The sequence below is a fragment of the Myxocyprinus asiaticus genome, chromosome 31 (assembly GCF_019703515.2).
Source record: "Myxocyprinus asiaticus isolate MX2 ecotype Aquarium Trade chromosome 31, UBuf_Myxa_2, whole genome shotgun sequence".
In the NCBI taxonomy this organism is placed as follows: domain Eukaryota; kingdom Metazoa; phylum Chordata; class Actinopteri; order Cypriniformes; family Catostomidae; genus Myxocyprinus; species Myxocyprinus asiaticus.
Genome location: NC_059374.1, coordinates 24,686,874 through 24,703,794, shown reverse-complemented (window position 1 = coordinate 24,703,794; position 16,921 = coordinate 24,686,874). Strand labels below are relative to the sequence as shown.

The following is a 16,921-nucleotide window of genomic DNA, read 5'->3' as shown; positions in this document are numbered from 1 at the left end:
TATTGTCGCAATCAATTATTTTTGGTCACATTTGCGACCATTTTAGTTGCAGTCTGGAGCCCTGTTTTATAAAATTATAAGCTTCACATTTCTGCCTGTAAACCAGAGACTATTTAGATGACACAGGCCACTTCTATTAAAATGAATGGGATAAGTTGGAACGCCTTATTCACATAAAATACCTTATTCACAGCAGCACCATCTTTGATTTTTGACAGGAATGACAACATGGCTTTGAGGGATAAATGTACAGTCTCAGTTTAAAGTGTTTTTGGAGCGTTCCACAGACAAAACATTGAACAATCATCCTTCCAAGAACATTCAGTAGACAAAAAACTCCAGACAGCATGAGTTGTGGAAATTCAGATGTGATCTAGGAGCTTTTTACAGCTTTATACCGTACATGCCATTGAAGAGATGGTAAGTCTATCCCTCACAGCCTCCTTATCATTCCCATAAAAAAATCAAAGATGGCGCTACTGTGAAAAACGTCTATAGAGCGCAACAACGCCCAGCCATTTTTTCAGCTGCATGGGTTCCGTAAGTATTTTCCCCATTAATTTCTTCCATAGACTTTTTATTTTTATTTATTTATTTATTTTCCCCCTTTTTCTCCCAATTTGGAATGCCCAATTCCCATTGTGCTTTTAAGTCCTCATGGTCACGTAGTGATTCGCCTCAATCCAGGTGGTGGAGGACGAATCTCAGTTGCCTCTGTGTCTGAGACCGTCAACCCACGCATCTTATCACGTGGCTTGTTGAGCTCGTTGCCACAGAGACACAGCACTTGTGGAGGCTTCATACCATCCACCGCAGCATCCACGCGCCCCACCGAGAATGAACCACATTATAGCGACCACGAGGAGGTTACCCCATGTGACTCTACCCTCCCTAGCAACCGGGTCAATTTGGTTGCTTAGGAGACCTGGCTGGAGTCACCCAGCACACCCTGGGATATGAACTAGCGAACTACAGAGGTGGTAGCCAGCGTCTTTTACCACTGAGCTACCCAGGCCCCCATCTTCCATAGAATTCTAATAAAATTCTTCATAAAAGGGTTGTGAGCCATGAACCAAACAGCTCTGAGGTTAATCACAACATCACAAACTTTGTTTTGAGGCTAAGAAGTATTTGAAAATCAGACAAACAGTTGAAGTCAGAAGTTTACATAGAATACACTTAGGTTGAAGTCATTAAAACTCATTTTTTTTAACCACTCAACAGATTTAATATTAGTAAACTATAGTTTTGGCAAGTCGTTTAGGATATCTACTTTGTACAATTGTTTACAGACAGACTGTTTCACTTTTAATTGACTATATCACAATTCCAGTGGGTCAGAAGTTTACATTCACTAAGTTAACTGTGCCTTTAAGCAGCTTGGAAAATTCCAGAAAATTATGTCAAGCCTTTAGGCAATTAGCCAATGAGCTTCTGATAGGCTAATTGTAGTCAGTTGGAGGTTTACCTGTGGATGTACACTACTGTTCAAAAGTTTGGGGTCACTTGCCTGAAATGTTTCTCATGATCTTAAAAACCTTTTGATCTGAAGGCATATGCTTAAATGTTTGAAATTAGTTTTGTAGACAAAAATATAATTGTGCCAACATATTAATTTAATTACAAAACTAAAATTTTATTTAAAAAAAAAAAAAAAATTTTTTGTAATGGATGACTTGGACCGAATAATTATGAAAAGCAGCCACTAAGTGCCCAGCATATAGATGGGAACTCCTTCAATACTGTTTAAAAAGAATCCCAGGGTGATACCTCAAGAAGTTGGTTGAGAAAATGCTAAGAGTACATTTCTGCAAAATCTAGGCAAAGTGTGGCCACTTTGAAGATGCTAAAATATAACACAGTTTTGATTTATTTTGGATTTTTTTAGTCACAACATAATTCCCATATTTCCATTTCTATTATTCCATAGTTGTGATGACTTTACTATTATTCTAAAATGTGAAAAAAATAAAAATAAAAAAAATAAGTGACCCTAAACTTTTGAATGGTAGTGTATATTAAGGCCTACTTTCAAACTCAGTGCCTCTTTGCTTGACATCATGGGAAAATCAAAAGAAATCAGCCAAGACCTCAGAAAAAATAATTGTGGACCTCCACAAGTTTGGTTCATCCTTGGGAGCAATTTCCAAATGCCTGAAGGTACCACGTTCATCTGTAGAAACAACAGTACGCAAGTATAAACACCATGGGACCACGCAGCCATCATACTGCTCAGGAAGAATACCCATTCTGTCTCCTAGAGATGAATGTAGTTTGGTGTGAAAAGTGCAAATCAATCCCAGAACAACAGCAAAGGACCTTGTGAAGATGCTGGAGGAAACAGGTAGACAAGTATCTATATCCACAGTAAAACAAGTCCTATATCGACATAACCTGAAAGGCTGCTCAGCAAGGAAGAAGCCAGTGCTCCAAAACTGCCATAAAAAAGCCAGAAAACAGTATGCAAGTGCACATGGGGACAAAGATCTTACTTTTTGGAGAAATTTCCTCTGGTCTGATAAAACAAAAATGTAACTGTTTAGCCATAATGACCATCGTTATGTTTGGAGGAAAAAGGGTGAGGCTGGCAAGCTGAAGAACACCATCCCAACCATGAAGCATGGGGGTAGCAGCATCATGTTGTAGGGGTGCTTTGCACCCAGGGACTGGTGCACTTCACAAAATAGATGGCATCATGAGGAAGGAAAATTATGTGGATATATTGAAGCAACATTTCAAGACATCAGCCATAAAGTTAAAGCTCGGTCACAAATGGGTCTTCCAAATGGACCATGACCCCAGGCATACCTCCACTGTTGTGGCAAAATGGCTTAAGGACAACAAAGTCAAGGTATTGGAGTGGCCATCACAAAGCCCTGACCTCAGTTCGATAGAAAATTTGAGGGCAGAACTGAAAAAGCATGTGTGAGCAAAGAGGCCTACAATCCTGACTCAGTTACACCAGTTCTGTCTGGAGTTATGGGCCAAAATTCCAGCAATTTATTGTGAGAAGCTTGCAGAAGGCTACCCAAAACGTCTGACCCAAGTTAAACAATTTAAAGGCAATGCTACCAAATACTAACAAAGTGTATGTTAACTTCTGACCCACTGGGAATGTGATGAAAGAAATAAAAGCTGAAATAAATCATTCTCTCTACTATTATCCTGACATTACACATTCTTAAAATAAAGTAGTGATCCTAACTGACCTAAGATGTAGGTCTTTTTCTACAAATAAATGTCAGGACTTGTGAAAAACTAAGTTTAAATGTATTTGTCTAAGGTGTATGTTAACTAATGACTTCAACTGTAAATAAAAAGGTACAAGGCCATTGCAAATGATATAATTGAAAAAACTATGGGGATATATAAAACTATTGATTTAAGGTGATTGTTTATAAGTATAGAAACAATGTATTTAACGTTTATTGCAAAATATCGCTGTGTACAAATATATAAGTGGTTTAAGGGTGAAGGAAGGCCGACTCGATTACATCATTCACAGTGTGTCTTGGGAGCGTGCGGTCGCTCTGAGGAACGTTTCATGGTTTTTGTTGGCCGCTGTTCTCTGATTGGTGGATTTACAGTTGTGCTCAAAAGTTTGCATACCCTTGAAGAATTGGTAATATATGTACCATTTTTAAAGAAAACATGAGCAGGCAAAACACATTTCTTTTATTTCTTATGGGATTCATATTCAACTGTAGGTTATAACAGAATGGCACAATCATAAAACAAAACATGGCAACAAAGAAAAAAATTAAATGACTCCTGTTCAAAAGTCTGCACACCCTTAGTTCTTAATACTGTGTATTGCCCCCTTTAGCATCAATGACAGCGTGCAGTCTTTTGTAATAGTTGTCTATGAGGCCCCGAATTCTTGCAGGTGGTATAGCTGCCCATTCGTCTTGGCAAAATGCCTCCAGGTCATGCAAAGTCTTTGGTCGTCTTGCATGAACCGCATGTTTGAGATCTCCCCAGAGTGGCTCGATGATATTAAGGTCAGGAGACTGTGATGGCCACTCCAGAACCTTCACCTTTTTCTGCTGTAACCACTGGAGGGTCAACTTGGCCTTGTGCTTAGGGTCATTGTCTTGCTGGAATGTCCAAGAGTGTCCCATGCACAGCTTTCGTGCAGATGAATGCAAATTGTCTGCCAGTATTTTCTGATAACATGCTGCATTCATTTTGCCATCAATTTTCACAAGATTCCCCGTGCCTTTAGAGCTCACACACCCCCCAAAACATCAGTGAGCCACCACCATGCTTCACAGTGGGGATGGTATTCTTTTTACTATAGGCCTTTTTGACCCCTCTCCAAACATAGCACTTATGGTTGTGACCATAAAGCTCTATTTTGGTCTTGTCGCTCCAAATTACAGTGTGCCAGAAGCTGTGAGGTGTGTCAAGGTGTTGTCGGGCATATTGTAACCGGGCTTTTTTTTTGGCATTTGGTGCAGTAAAGGCTTCTTTCTGGCAACTCGACCATGCAGCTCATTTTTGTTCAAGTATCGTCGTATTGTGCTCCTTGAAACAACCACACCGTCTTTTTCCAGAGCAGCCTGTATTTCTCCTGAGGTTACCTGTGGGTTTTTCTTTGTATCCCGAACAATTCTTCTGGCAGTTGTGGCTGAAATCTTTCTTGGTCTACCTGACCTTGGCTTGGTATCAAGAGATCCCTGAATTTTCCACTTCTTAATAAGTGATTGAACAGTACTGACTGGCATTTTCAAGGCTTTGGATATATTTTTATATCCTTTTCCATCTTTATAAAGTTCCATTACCTTGTTACGCAGGTCTTTTGACAGTTCTTTTCTGCTCCCCATGGCTCAGTATCTAGCCTGCTCAGTGCATCCACGTGAGAGCTAACAAAATCTTTGACTACTTATACACAGACACTAATTGCAATTTTAAAAGCCACAGGTGTGGGAAATTAACCTTTAATTGCCATTTAAACCTGTGTGTGTCACCTTGTGTGTCTGTAACAAGGCCAAACATTCAAGGGTATGTAAACTTTTGATCAGGGCCATTTGGGTGATTTCTGTTATCATTATGATTTAAAAAGGAGCCAAACAACTATGTGATGATAAATGGCTTCATATGATCACTATCCTTAAAAGATTTTTTCGCATGATCAGTCACAATTTTCTGCCAGGGCATGCAAACTTTTGAGCATAACTGTATCTCTGCTGTACCATGGGTAATGTAGTTGTTTACCATGAATTCCACAATCAAACATGATTTTTAAACAATTCAACAAAAGTTCCTTTATTTTTGAAACAGCACAAATTGAGGTTACCGTGAGGCACTTACAGTGGAAGTGAATGAAATCTATTTTTGGAGGGTTTAAAGGCAGAAATGTGAAGATTATAATTTTATAAAAGAACTTGCATTAAATATACTGTTAATTATTCTGCTGAAACTCATGTATTATTTGAGCTGTAAAGTTGATTAAATCGTGGTTTTACAGTCATTTTAGGGTTTATGCCGTTATATCGTCATGGCAACGAAGTTGTAATATTGGTTATAACTTTACACAGAAAAGGTTAGAAAGCAATTTTATCACTAAAATCATGTTAACACACATATTGTTTGTCTTGTGGCTATACTTTTGAAACAGTGAGTATTTTAATGTTTACGGATTGGCCCCATTCACTTCCATTGTAAGTGCCTCACTGTAACCCAACATTAATTTTTGTGGTAATCCACATTATGCATTCCATGTTAGTATCCAGTACATCTGATGTACATCCTCGTATCAAAAACAACTTGGTGTATTTTTCAGGAGGCTGTGAGTGAAAAAGATGGAGACACAGAGGTCCTGGGGGCTGAGATGTTTTTTGCCGGTGTTTCACCATCAATCCCAGAAAAGCCAGAGACCATCAGAACCAGCAATGGACAAAATGAGGAATCACAGTCAAAACTGATTTTGATTGTATCTAATCCAAATCAGACACGCCCATCAACATCTAGGACATACTATGCTTTCCCTCCTATACAGTCCTCTCAGTCAGTAAGTCCTTACAAACACGTTTTGTCACAAGTTGTAAATGGGCAGGTCGGACTCTTGTTATTATAAGTCTCATTTTGAACAGTGTTTGACAAATTAATTGGTAGTTAAAGGAATATTCCAGGTTCAATTCAAGTTAAGCTTAATTGATCAACATTAATGCTATTCGACAAGTGCTGTTGATTGAGCTCCACTTGTTTTGAACCTGGAACATTCCTTTTAAAATCTACAATTTCCTGCCTTTCAATGCCATAGTTATTGAACTTGATTGATGTGTTACTAAAAACATCTCAAAAACTTCCTAATCTGTCATTAATTTCTGCCATGTAGGGTGAACCAGTGGAAACGGAGGTTAAAATAGAAAGTACTGACATAGATGTCAACATGCATTCTGTAAGTCCTCCATCATGCATGAAGGATCTCAGTCTTATTCCTCCAAGTTCAACTTCAAGCCAAACTGCAGGGCAAGAGGAGGACAAAGTAGTAGGCCAGCATTGGAAGGAAAGAAAATGGCTGGTTAACGAATCCTCTTTGATGAAACTGTTTAGGTTCTGCCATCAATGCGGAGCACCAGTCAGGGAACCAAAAAAAATAACATCAGGGAGCCTCATCCTTGTACAGTGGGAGTGTTCAATGGGACATAGAGGGCAGTGGAGTTCATGTTTTGATGTTGGGGGTATGGCTGAGAATGACCTGCATGTGGCGGCATCTATACTGTTCTCTGGAGCAACATATGTTGACATTGCCGATTGGGCTGCCCTGCTCAACCTTCAGGTGCCAGATAAAGCTACTTTCAATGGAATCCAGTCATCATACCTCATCCCTGTCATAGACTCTGCATACAAAGAACAGCAAACAGCACTGCTGCAACTTTTGCGATTGCAAAATAGGCCCCAGAAGAGAGTGCATTTGTCAGGGGATGGGAGATCCGACAGGTAGATAGATGTATGTAATATTTGTGCACTTGTAAATGAAATACTTAGAACAATAACAACAGTCTTTTTCCTCTTCATCCTCTACTCCTTACAGCCCAGGGTTCTCTGGCAAATATAATACATACAGTTTCATGGATGACACAACCAATCAGATTGTCCACTTTGAATTGGTTCAGGTCAGTGATTTTTTTTTTTTTGTGTGTGTGTTTTTGTTCATTTAATCACACTTTTAACCACAAACACAATTATGTCTCAGGAGCAACCAAAAGGTTTTAGGCTATGTCTGGCTGTTAAAGTCATTTAGATGGTCTAGACATTATCTTCTAACTTAAAAGTGCTGTAAGCGTTTTTATTTTACATTTTTATGGAATGGTATGCAGAAAATGTTCCTACTCTCTGAAAGTTATCACTTAAATAAGTGTCCTGAGATATCTCACCAGTCTCTGACGTATTTCTTTTTTGCTACTGTTGTGTTTGACAACCGTGGGAAGACGCACTACTCTTCTTTCCATCGGTCTCAACGGCATCTTTGGAGTGCGGGGTTTGGGAAAGAGGGGGCGTGGCTTCGACGGTCTTAGTCTCGTGGAAGTTCCAGAACGACTAAAATCACTTACAGCACTTTTAAGGGGCAGCTGAATCTGTTAAAATAGCTTTTGCTTAAAAAGGACTAGTTTACCCCATAAAATGACAATTCTATCATCATTTACTCACACTCATTTTGTTCCAAACCAGTATGAATTTTTGTTTCTGTTTCTTCTCCAGAACAAAAAAGGAGATCATTTTATCCAATCCTGTTGGAAGAATTCAATGCAATGGCAATAGACAGTGACTCACTTTCATGCTTAAAGGATAGTTCACCCAAAAATGACAATTCTCATATCATTTACTCACCCTCGTGCCATCCCAGATGTGTATGACTTTCTTCTGCTGAACACAAACAAAGATTTTTAGAATAATATCTCAGCTGTGTAGGTCCTTTCAATGCAAGTGAATGGTCACCAGAACTCTGAAGGTCCAAAAAGTACATAAAAGAAGCATAAAAGTAGTCCAAAAGACTCCAGTGGTTAAATCCATGTCTTCAGATGTGAAAGTGGAGATTTTTAGTAAAAAAAGGACTCAAATATTTTAACTTTTTCTCACCCACAGCTATCATATTGCTTTTGAATATATGGATTTAACCACTGGAGTCTTATGGATTACTTTTATGCTGCTTTTATCGGCTTTTTGACCTTCAGATTTCTGGCCACCATTCACTTGCATTGAAAGGACCAACATAGCTGAGATATTATTTTAAAACATCTTTGTGTTCAGCAGGATAAAAAGTCACATATCTGTAATGACATGAGGGTGAGTAAATGAGGGTGAACTATCCCTTTAAAAAAGCACCCTAAAGTGTCATACATGTAGTCTTTGAAGATAGACAGTCACTTTTTATGATGAACAGAGAGTAAGTCAATATGTTTTTCACTTTCAAATCAAATCATTGGTAAACTAAGCATAATGTCATAATGTTTGGTCATGAGATTCGTAAGAACCAATGAGGTTTGATGTGTTCAACGGGGTGTGATATTGAATTTGAGAGTTGAGTTTTGGTCTGTTCATCATACAAAATAATTGTATGCGTTCTGGAGACTTGGAATATGATGCATGGCCACTTTTGGGTTCTTTTTTTAACTTTAAAGTGAGTCACTGTCTACTACCATTGTACAGCCAACATGACTGGATTAAATTGCCATTAAATTATCTCTTTTTGTGTTCTGCAGAAGGAAAAGTCATACGGGTTTGGAATGACATTAGAGTGATTTAAATTATGGCAGAATTTTTATTTAGGTTGAACTATTCCTTTTAATATGATAATAGGCTATTCAGGCAGTGCCAGTACATACAATATACCAAAGTGAAATATTTTAGACATTACTTGTCATTCATCACTAGCATATTACATGGAGAGCTGTTCAGCCATGATGTCAGTTTGTAAGTGATCAAAGTCTAATTCGCCGTGGGTTCCCTCTGGATTTTCATAATGGGGTTTTTGAACTTATGAGTTAAATATGGTCTGTGGTTAACATTACTTGATGATTCGTGGACATTTTGTTCTACAGCATAAATAACAGAAGTTGTACCTCAAACGTGAATTTTGAAGCCACCGTTTTTGTTTTGTTTTTTTTGTTTTTAAAGTATGCAATTCAGTACAGCTTCAAAATTCACATTTGAGGTACAACTTGTATGTTATGTTGTAGAACAAAACATCCTCATATCATTAAGCAATGTTTACCACAGACTTTATTTTTCTCATAAGTTCAAAAACCCATAGGAAAATCCAGAGGGAACCCATGACAAAATTCGACTTCCCAGGTTTTTGGACTACAACCTGAACAGCTCTATTGAAAGTAAAAGTATTGTGTGTGTGTTTTCTTTTCTAGGCTACAGAAGCATCTAGTTCAGGTGCTATGGAACCTGTAGGTTTTAAGAGAGGTCTAAACAAACTTTTGGAGAAAGGCATTGATGTAGAGATTGTGACTACTGACCGGTCCCCCTCAATAAGGAAGGTCATGCAGGTGGATTATCCAGATATCCACCATGAGTTTGACATCTGGAGTGTGGTCAAGGGTATGTAAATGTTGCATCACTAATTAATCTTGGCACATGTCGGGGGTTGCACAACCTTTAGATAATACATAAAGCACACGTATTTGTGCAGACATTGACAACTGCTGCTTTAAAGAAATATTCCGGTTTCAATACAAGTTAACTCAATCGACAGCATTTGTGGAATGATGTTGGTTACCACAAAATTGTATTGACTCGTCCCTCCTTTTCTTTAAAAAAAATAAAAAATCTGGGTTACATTGAGGCACCTACAATGCAAGTGAATGGGGTCAATCTTTAAACTTTAAAGTACTCACTGTTTCAAAAGTATAGCCACATGATGTAAACATTATGTGTTAACATCATTTTAGTGTGATAGTCACTTGCTAACCTTTTCTGTGTGAAGTTAAATTTTATTTTACAACTTTTTAGCCATGACTACATAACACTGTAAATCAGACATGGGCAATTTACGGCCCTCTGGTCAGATCCGGCCCTCCACATGGTTTAATTTGGCTCGTTTATCCTAAAAGCATTTTTTTTATTGGATACTTCAGTTATTTTGCATTGGGACCTAACACGCCTCCACAAACATTTAACATTCTCAGGGTTTCCAGATAAGAGACGCAGACCCCCCAATTTGAGATTTATACTTGCGCATATTGGAAATATTCTGCTTAGTGTTATACTTATTTTGTGCAATCTGGCAACCATGCACGCGCTCTTTCTAGCTTTCGCTTCCCACTTTAAACTTGGCGATACTCTAGTGCGATATTCTGCTTAAAAGTGTTATACGGCCTCTGTCCATTATTGTGGCTGTTTGGTGCTACTAAGTAGAAGGTGCTACTTATTAAAGAAGGTGCTACAAACCTTCTTTAATAAAATATAAACATAGATCTCTGCATCATTGACATTCAGTTGTGTCCTGAATGGAAAGCCAGACTGTTGATGAGATCGGCATCATGACCCTTTTCGCACATAAACAGGTAATGTTTGAGAATAAAATAAGTAAACTGTCTCACGTTTTAAAAAAAAAAATGCCTGATAGAAAGGTATCTACCTTTGTAGAGCAAAACAATACTTTAGGCAATTGCAGAATAGTCCCATCAGTCACATACTGTATACACTTCAGAAAAATGAGTACACAAATATTTCTGGGCTTAAAAGTTACAAGAACCAAATCTATGCAGAACATTGTATCTCAAAAGGAGTACAATGTGGCTCCTGTACCAAAATGGTTGCCCACCCCTGCCATAAACCCTAAATTGACTGTAAAAACTACTTTGAAATTTACAGCTCAAATAATACATGAGTTTTAACAGAATTATTTATGTAAGTGCTTTTATAAAATTATAAGCTTTACATTTTTGCCTTCAAGCCCACCATTGTAAGTGCCTCACTGTATCCACGATTTTTTTTTAAAAAATTCTAAAGCTGTGTCCGAACATGCTCACTTGTTCACTCAATAACTTTCTTATATAGTGGAAGTCAGTGAGAGCACTATATCAGACAAGCAGTGAATGAAATGAGTGAGTGAATTCGGATGCTGACGTATACACTGAGTGTCGGAGAAAGTGCTAATGCTGCTGCAGAAACAACGTGATGATAAAATATTTGAATAATTTCCACTGTGTGCAGTCTTCTAAGTTATAAACAATATCACCTCAGTGAATAAGAAGAAAAAAATCACTTGGCATTAATGGCAAAATAAAATAATATCCATATCAAATATATTTTCAGCTATATAAATAAATCAGATTGTTCAGTTTATCTGTATGATTTTGGATAGTTATATTTTATGTAATTTTAATCAAGTTTTGATATGTCAAAAAGTAAAACATTACCGCCAGCTTGAAATAAAACGTTGCAGGAACGAAGGAAGCTGTAAAAGCTTCTTGTAAAAGCTCTCTCAATTGCTCACCCACTCGCGCACACTCTCGCAGCCCGTCAAACCTCCCCGTGGTGGATTATGGGCAAGATAGCGTCGGTGAGTGTACATTTGAAATCAGAGTGCATTGTGGGTAAGAATGAGCGAACAAATGTAGGCAACGAATACCACTACAAAAAGGCTGACACCTAAAATAGTCCATTATATAGTTGATAGAGGGCATTTCGGACAAGCATTTTTTTTTTTCCTCCCTTTTTCTCTCCAGTTTGGCATGCCCAGTTCCCAATGCGCTCACTCGTGGTGGCCTAGTGACTCGCCTCAATACGGGTGGCGGAGGACAAATCTTAGTTGCCTCCGCGTCTGAGACCGTAAATCCGCGCATTTTATCACGTGGCTTTTTGAGCGCATTACCGCGGAGACATAGTGCGTGTGGAGGCTCCAGGTGTGGTAGTCAGCGTCTTTACTTGTTAAGCTACCCAGGCCCCCTTGGACACAGCTTTAAATATTTTTGTAATAAACTACATTATGCCACAAATGCTGTCGAGTGAGTTTAATTTGTATTGAACCCAGAATATTCCTTCTGTTTGTGAACCTCCCTGAAATGACCAAGGAGAAATCAATTAATACTTTATTTACAATTATGCAAGCCAGCTGTGGAGATTGTTGCAAGCTAAGTTCTATTTTAACGTTAAATGAACAACTTCAAAGCCTGTCCCTCCAAGGTTGTTCAAAAGTTGTTCACATTTTTTTTATATGATGCATAAAGATGCACTCAGTAACTTTTGTCTTTGTGACATCTTGGACTTACACTGACACCTAGTGGCTTGGATGCAGCATCATTTCAAATCAATAGTTTTCAGTTTCAGATGCCATTGTAGAAATTTAGTATTCACAATCAGCCACGATTACTTTAATCAGTGAGTGAAAGTGTCCAATAACAGGACGGATACTGAGATTAAGCGAGTAGTATTTGGCTGGTCATGTGATTCTAACATGTGCAGACCTTCTCCATGTAGAATAATAAAACAGCTTTTATAAGGTTACTGATATGACTGGAGTCTTCATTTTGATGTGAGTGGTCATGATTTCCTACATATATTTCAAAATTACAATACATGTCTTTAGGAATTAAACTTTTTAAATGAGGAAAAAACTTTAATGCAAACTTCACACATTTTTAAATTACGCTTCGTGTAGTATAAATGCAAGCTTTGTTCGCCTAGGGTGCTTTAGTTTGTTCAGGAGAAAAGATTTCAAATTCTATTGTGTAAATTAGGCTTTAGCTTACATAAACTCTATACTTCCTGAAGCCCGATAACATTGTAATTAAACTTTGTCTGTGCTCTCCTGGCCTTCCTTGATCATGGTACAATAAATAGAATGAAAGATATACTGTTTTTTGACAGGGTTTTATAAGAAGTTGCTATCAGTGTCTTGGAAAAAGGGAAACCAAGACCTGCAGCCCTGGATCAAATCCATATGTAACCATTTGTGGTATTCCTGTGCAACCTGTGGAGGTGATGCCAATGTAAGTTGTAAAATATCTGATAATGACGTTATTGACGTTTTGAAATTGCAGATTGTAAATTTGTTTGTAAATTTCACAAATTATATCAGGACTTAACCAAGAAGTGGAAGTCCCTTCTTCATCACATTTGTGGTGTACATCACTGGATGGAAGATGGAAGACAGCACAGATGTCACCATGATGACCTCCTACCTGAACAGCAGCGGAGAAGAAGATGGCTTAGAAAAGAGTCACCTGCTTTCCAATCACTATCATCCCTTGTTCTGAACAAAGGTCTCCTAAACGACCTGAGGCAAATGGCACTTTTCAAGCATACAGGTTAGTTTTACCTCAGACACAGTTTGTTACAGTTCACTTTGAGTGATCAGTTAGCCCTTTTCCACTGCAATGGCGATGGTTCTCGTGTCGAGCCTGTGTTCGGCTGGTTCACGGCCGGGGCAATCTGGAGCGCTTCTCCACTGACTTGAGATGGAGATTATTTAACAGAGGTAGGCCACATCTATTAAAATGAATGGAAGAAATTGGAACGCTCAACCAAGGAGCTCTGAGCGCCCAATGGTCAATGGATGTAGAAAGGAAGTCCCGTCTAAGTTAAAAGAGCCAATCACCTTTTAGATACAGACATCGCCTGTCAATCAACTCTACAACACACATGCGCTATACAAGCCGAGAAAATTCCAAAGATGTCCGACAGTGGACCGACTTGCCGGAAAGACTTTGCTTGAGATCTTCATGAGAACTGAATGATGACATAACGGGTCACGTGGCAACCTAACCTGCCCACAAACAAATATGGCGCATCACAGTGTTTGTTTACATCTTTCACTCCTGTTTTTGAGGACATCTTTAAACAGAGAGAAATGTAATCCAATGATATAACATTGCTCAACAAGTGTGTTATAGACGACATCTATTCTCAAGATGACAGGTGACGTAATTACATTATTTTGTACAAGCGTTTTAATGTGGCTTAACTTGATAAGTACGTTAAACTGTAATAGAGGAATCGTGATTAACCTAGGTGTAGAATATGGTTATATTTTGGATTTTTGACATAGCATATAATATTACGTTTACATTTTGGAGAATCTCCATCGGTTTACTTAACAGATAGCAGCGATCTTCCTAACAGAATAGCTGGCCAAAAAGTTTTTCACAAAACAATGTACAAAATCAGATGAGAACAGTGTAAGGAAAGCTAACACCGTTGGCAAATTTAACAACCTAGTTCAGCTACAGAAGACACTGGCAGTTCTGTGTTTGTCTCTGGCTTGACAAACACAGAATCTGAAAATGTTCATTGTACTTAACACATTTTTTGTTTTTTTTTGTTTTTAGGCAAGCTTGAAGTCTTTCATTCCAGACTTCTGAAATATTGTCAGAAGAACCTCCACTTCCACTACTCATCCATGACAGCTCGTACCAAACTTGCTGTCCTTGACTACAATGAAAATGTTCACCGTGGAAAGACCACAACCACCAAACCCAGCGGTCAGCAACACAAGGCTTTGTGTAAGTGAATACAGCTGTGAAAAAACATCAGCTGAACTGAGGTTAAAACCATGTTGCGCACAACGGCGAGGCCGGTTGTGATCTGATTAAGGTGTATACGTACATGCTGGACAAAGCAGGGCGACAATCACGTTATCTAGGTCTGTTAGGTACGATTTCAGTCGGACTAAAGCGTTTACATGGCATATGTAATAGAAACTTATTGTCAAGTCCGACTGAAATTTAAGTGCACACAGACATGCTGTGAAAAACTGTATAAAAGTATCCTGTTTGTAAAATTTTACAAATATAAATAGTCAAATAATGATTTAATCTAGCTTGCAAATATGTCTAATAAATGTTTATCATTTTCGTTGTCTTTTTTTTAGGCACGCCCCATGAACCAACAACACAAAACTTCCGGGATGATCTTTTTCAGAAGGTTCTGCAGCGGCGCATGGACCCCACTGTTGAGTTCAAGGACCAGTCCTCTCAGCTGGCTCTTCCCCAACTGCCACCTTAAAAAGCACAAATGCTAAATTGAATCAAGGAAGAAGCAATTGCAATGGATGTGTAAATGTTTAACAGACAGAATAAATTGAATCATGTTAGTTTTTTCTTTGTCTCTGCTTTTCATTGCTTGAACTGCGGGTGTGTTTGTGTAAGAGCATCATAGTAAACAGGAGGTTGCAGATATATTATAGTGGTGTGAAAAGGTAACCCAAGGCGTGGGTCGTCTTCATATTACAGGCCAAGTACACAACTGTATAACATTGAATGGTGCATTTGAAGCTTAGCCTTTCATAACATGTATAGTACTCTATTACTACATTTGCATATTATGATGCTTACACTGCAATTTTAAATAATCATTATTGATATACAGTCATATAGTTTTACATTTTACTTCATACATTTCAATATGGGAAAGGCAATTAACCATTTAGCTGAACTTTAGCTTTGCCTTAAGTTGACTTAAATGGATAGTTAACCTAAAAATTTAAATTCTCTCATTTACTCACCCTTTCTACTGCTGAATACAAACGAAGATTTTTAGAAGATTATTTTAGCTCTGTAATTCCTCACAATGCAAGTGAATAGGTACCAAAATGTTAAAGGTCCAAAAAGCTTATAAAGGCAGCATTCACTTGCATTGTGAGGACCCACAGAGCTGAGATAATCAAAAAATCAACAGAAAATAAAAAGTCATGCACATTTGGGATTGGATGAGAGAATTTTCACTCTTGGGTGAACTATCCCTTTAATTTTGTATTTTTTAATGCAATTTGTTTTACCAAATAATGTGAAGACCCCTGTCTTAAAGGAATAGTTCACCCAAAAATGAAAATTTGCTGATAATTTACTCACCCTCAGGCCATCACAGATGTATCTGAGTTTCTTTCTTCATCAAAACAGAATTTAAGATTTTTAGGATTTCATTTCAGGCCTCCTCCTCTAAACAATGCAAGTGAATGTACTCCATTTATTTTGACGGTCCAAAATGCATATTTAGGGTGCATCAAAATAATCCACACGACTCCAGTCGACAAATAAAGTTCTTCTGAACCCAAACGATTGATTATTTTGAGAAACAAAACAATACTTACATACTTTTAACTACAAATGTTCGCTTCCGTACATCTCTGTGACGCGCGCTCATGAGAGGGATGACGTAAGCTCGTTGGTAAGGTCACGAGTCACGTGGAGGAGGAGGCAGGAAGCGCGTCATTGTCTACAAGAGAAGGAGCGCTGTACAAAAGTTTAATTGTATTTGCTGTAGATTTGTATTTGTATAAGTGTATTGTTCAAAATGGTCGTTTGGTGTGTGTATCCTGGATGCTTCAACCTTCAGAAACCCCAAAGAAAACGCACGCCGGGAAAAATATTAACTTTTCATCGATTGCCTATACATGATCATGAGCGATTGAAGCTCTGGCTTATCGCGCTGAAACTGGATATCAGTACACCCCTACGTTCTCTCCAATATTGGAGGGTGTGCAGTGAACATTTTACCCCTGAGGATTTCAGACCATCGAAAGAAACAAAGGGTCGATATCTGAATTCATCGGCTGTGCCCGTTATGTTTTTCCAGCGAACTCAGGTATGTGTGAAAACTTTGTCATATAGCCTATATATTTCTATATAGTAGCTATAGTAACAAATAAAACATGATATTTACTGTACTGATAGCATTCTGAGATGCTGTTCTTCTCACCACAATTGTACAGAGCGGTTATCTGAATTACTGTAGGCTTTGTTAGTTCGAATCAGTCTGGACATTCTCTTTTGCACTCTCTCATCAACAAGACATTTCCATCTGTAGAACTGCCGCTCACTGGATGTTTTTTGTGTTTGGCACCATTCTAAGTAAACTCTAGAGACTGTTGTGTGTGAAAATCCTAGGAGATCAGCAGTTATAGAAATACTCAAACCAGCCCATCTGGCACCAACAATCATCCATGTGATTATCTAATCAGCCA

At 38.2% G+C, this 16,921-nt stretch overlaps 1 protein-coding gene and 1 long non-coding RNA gene across 9 annotated transcripts in view; one reads left to right on the top strand and one right to left on the bottom strand.

The window, feature by feature from the left end:
• Positions 1-16,921, top strand: part of LOC127422499 (uncharacterized) — a 46,429-nt gene that overhangs the window by 3,217 nt on the left and 26,291 nt on the right. For 2 of the 7 annotated variants that reach the window (XM_051666074.1, XM_051666073.1), the window contains exon 1: positions 16,148-16,542. The exons of 2 other annotated variants lie outside the window; for them this stretch is intronic. In XM_051666074.1, coding sequence (XP_051522034.1) covers positions 16,252-16,542 — 291 coding nt within the window. In that variant the 5' untranslated portion in view covers positions 16,148-16,251. Of the gene's footprint in view, positions 1-5,257; positions 6,014-6,340; positions 6,946-7,039; positions 7,122-9,368; positions 9,556-12,828; positions 12,951-13,039; positions 13,269-14,288; positions 14,463-14,830; positions 15,060-16,147; positions 16,543-16,921 lie in introns of those variants that run through there. 3 more of the 7 variants (XM_051666068.1, XM_051666070.1, XM_051666075.1) reach the window with 3 other exon arrangements.
• On the bottom strand, positions 14,754-16,121 carry LOC127422509 (uncharacterized). Of its 2 annotated transcripts, none has more exons than XR_007894188.1 (3): positions 16,053-16,121; positions 15,810-15,896; positions 14,754-14,959 (listed from the first exon to the last, which is right to left on the bottom strand). It is a non-coding gene; the product is annotated as an uncharacterized LOC127422509 (long non-coding RNA). The 2 variants fall into 2 exon arrangements; XR_007894187.1 differs by having other exon boundaries at positions 16,049-16,114.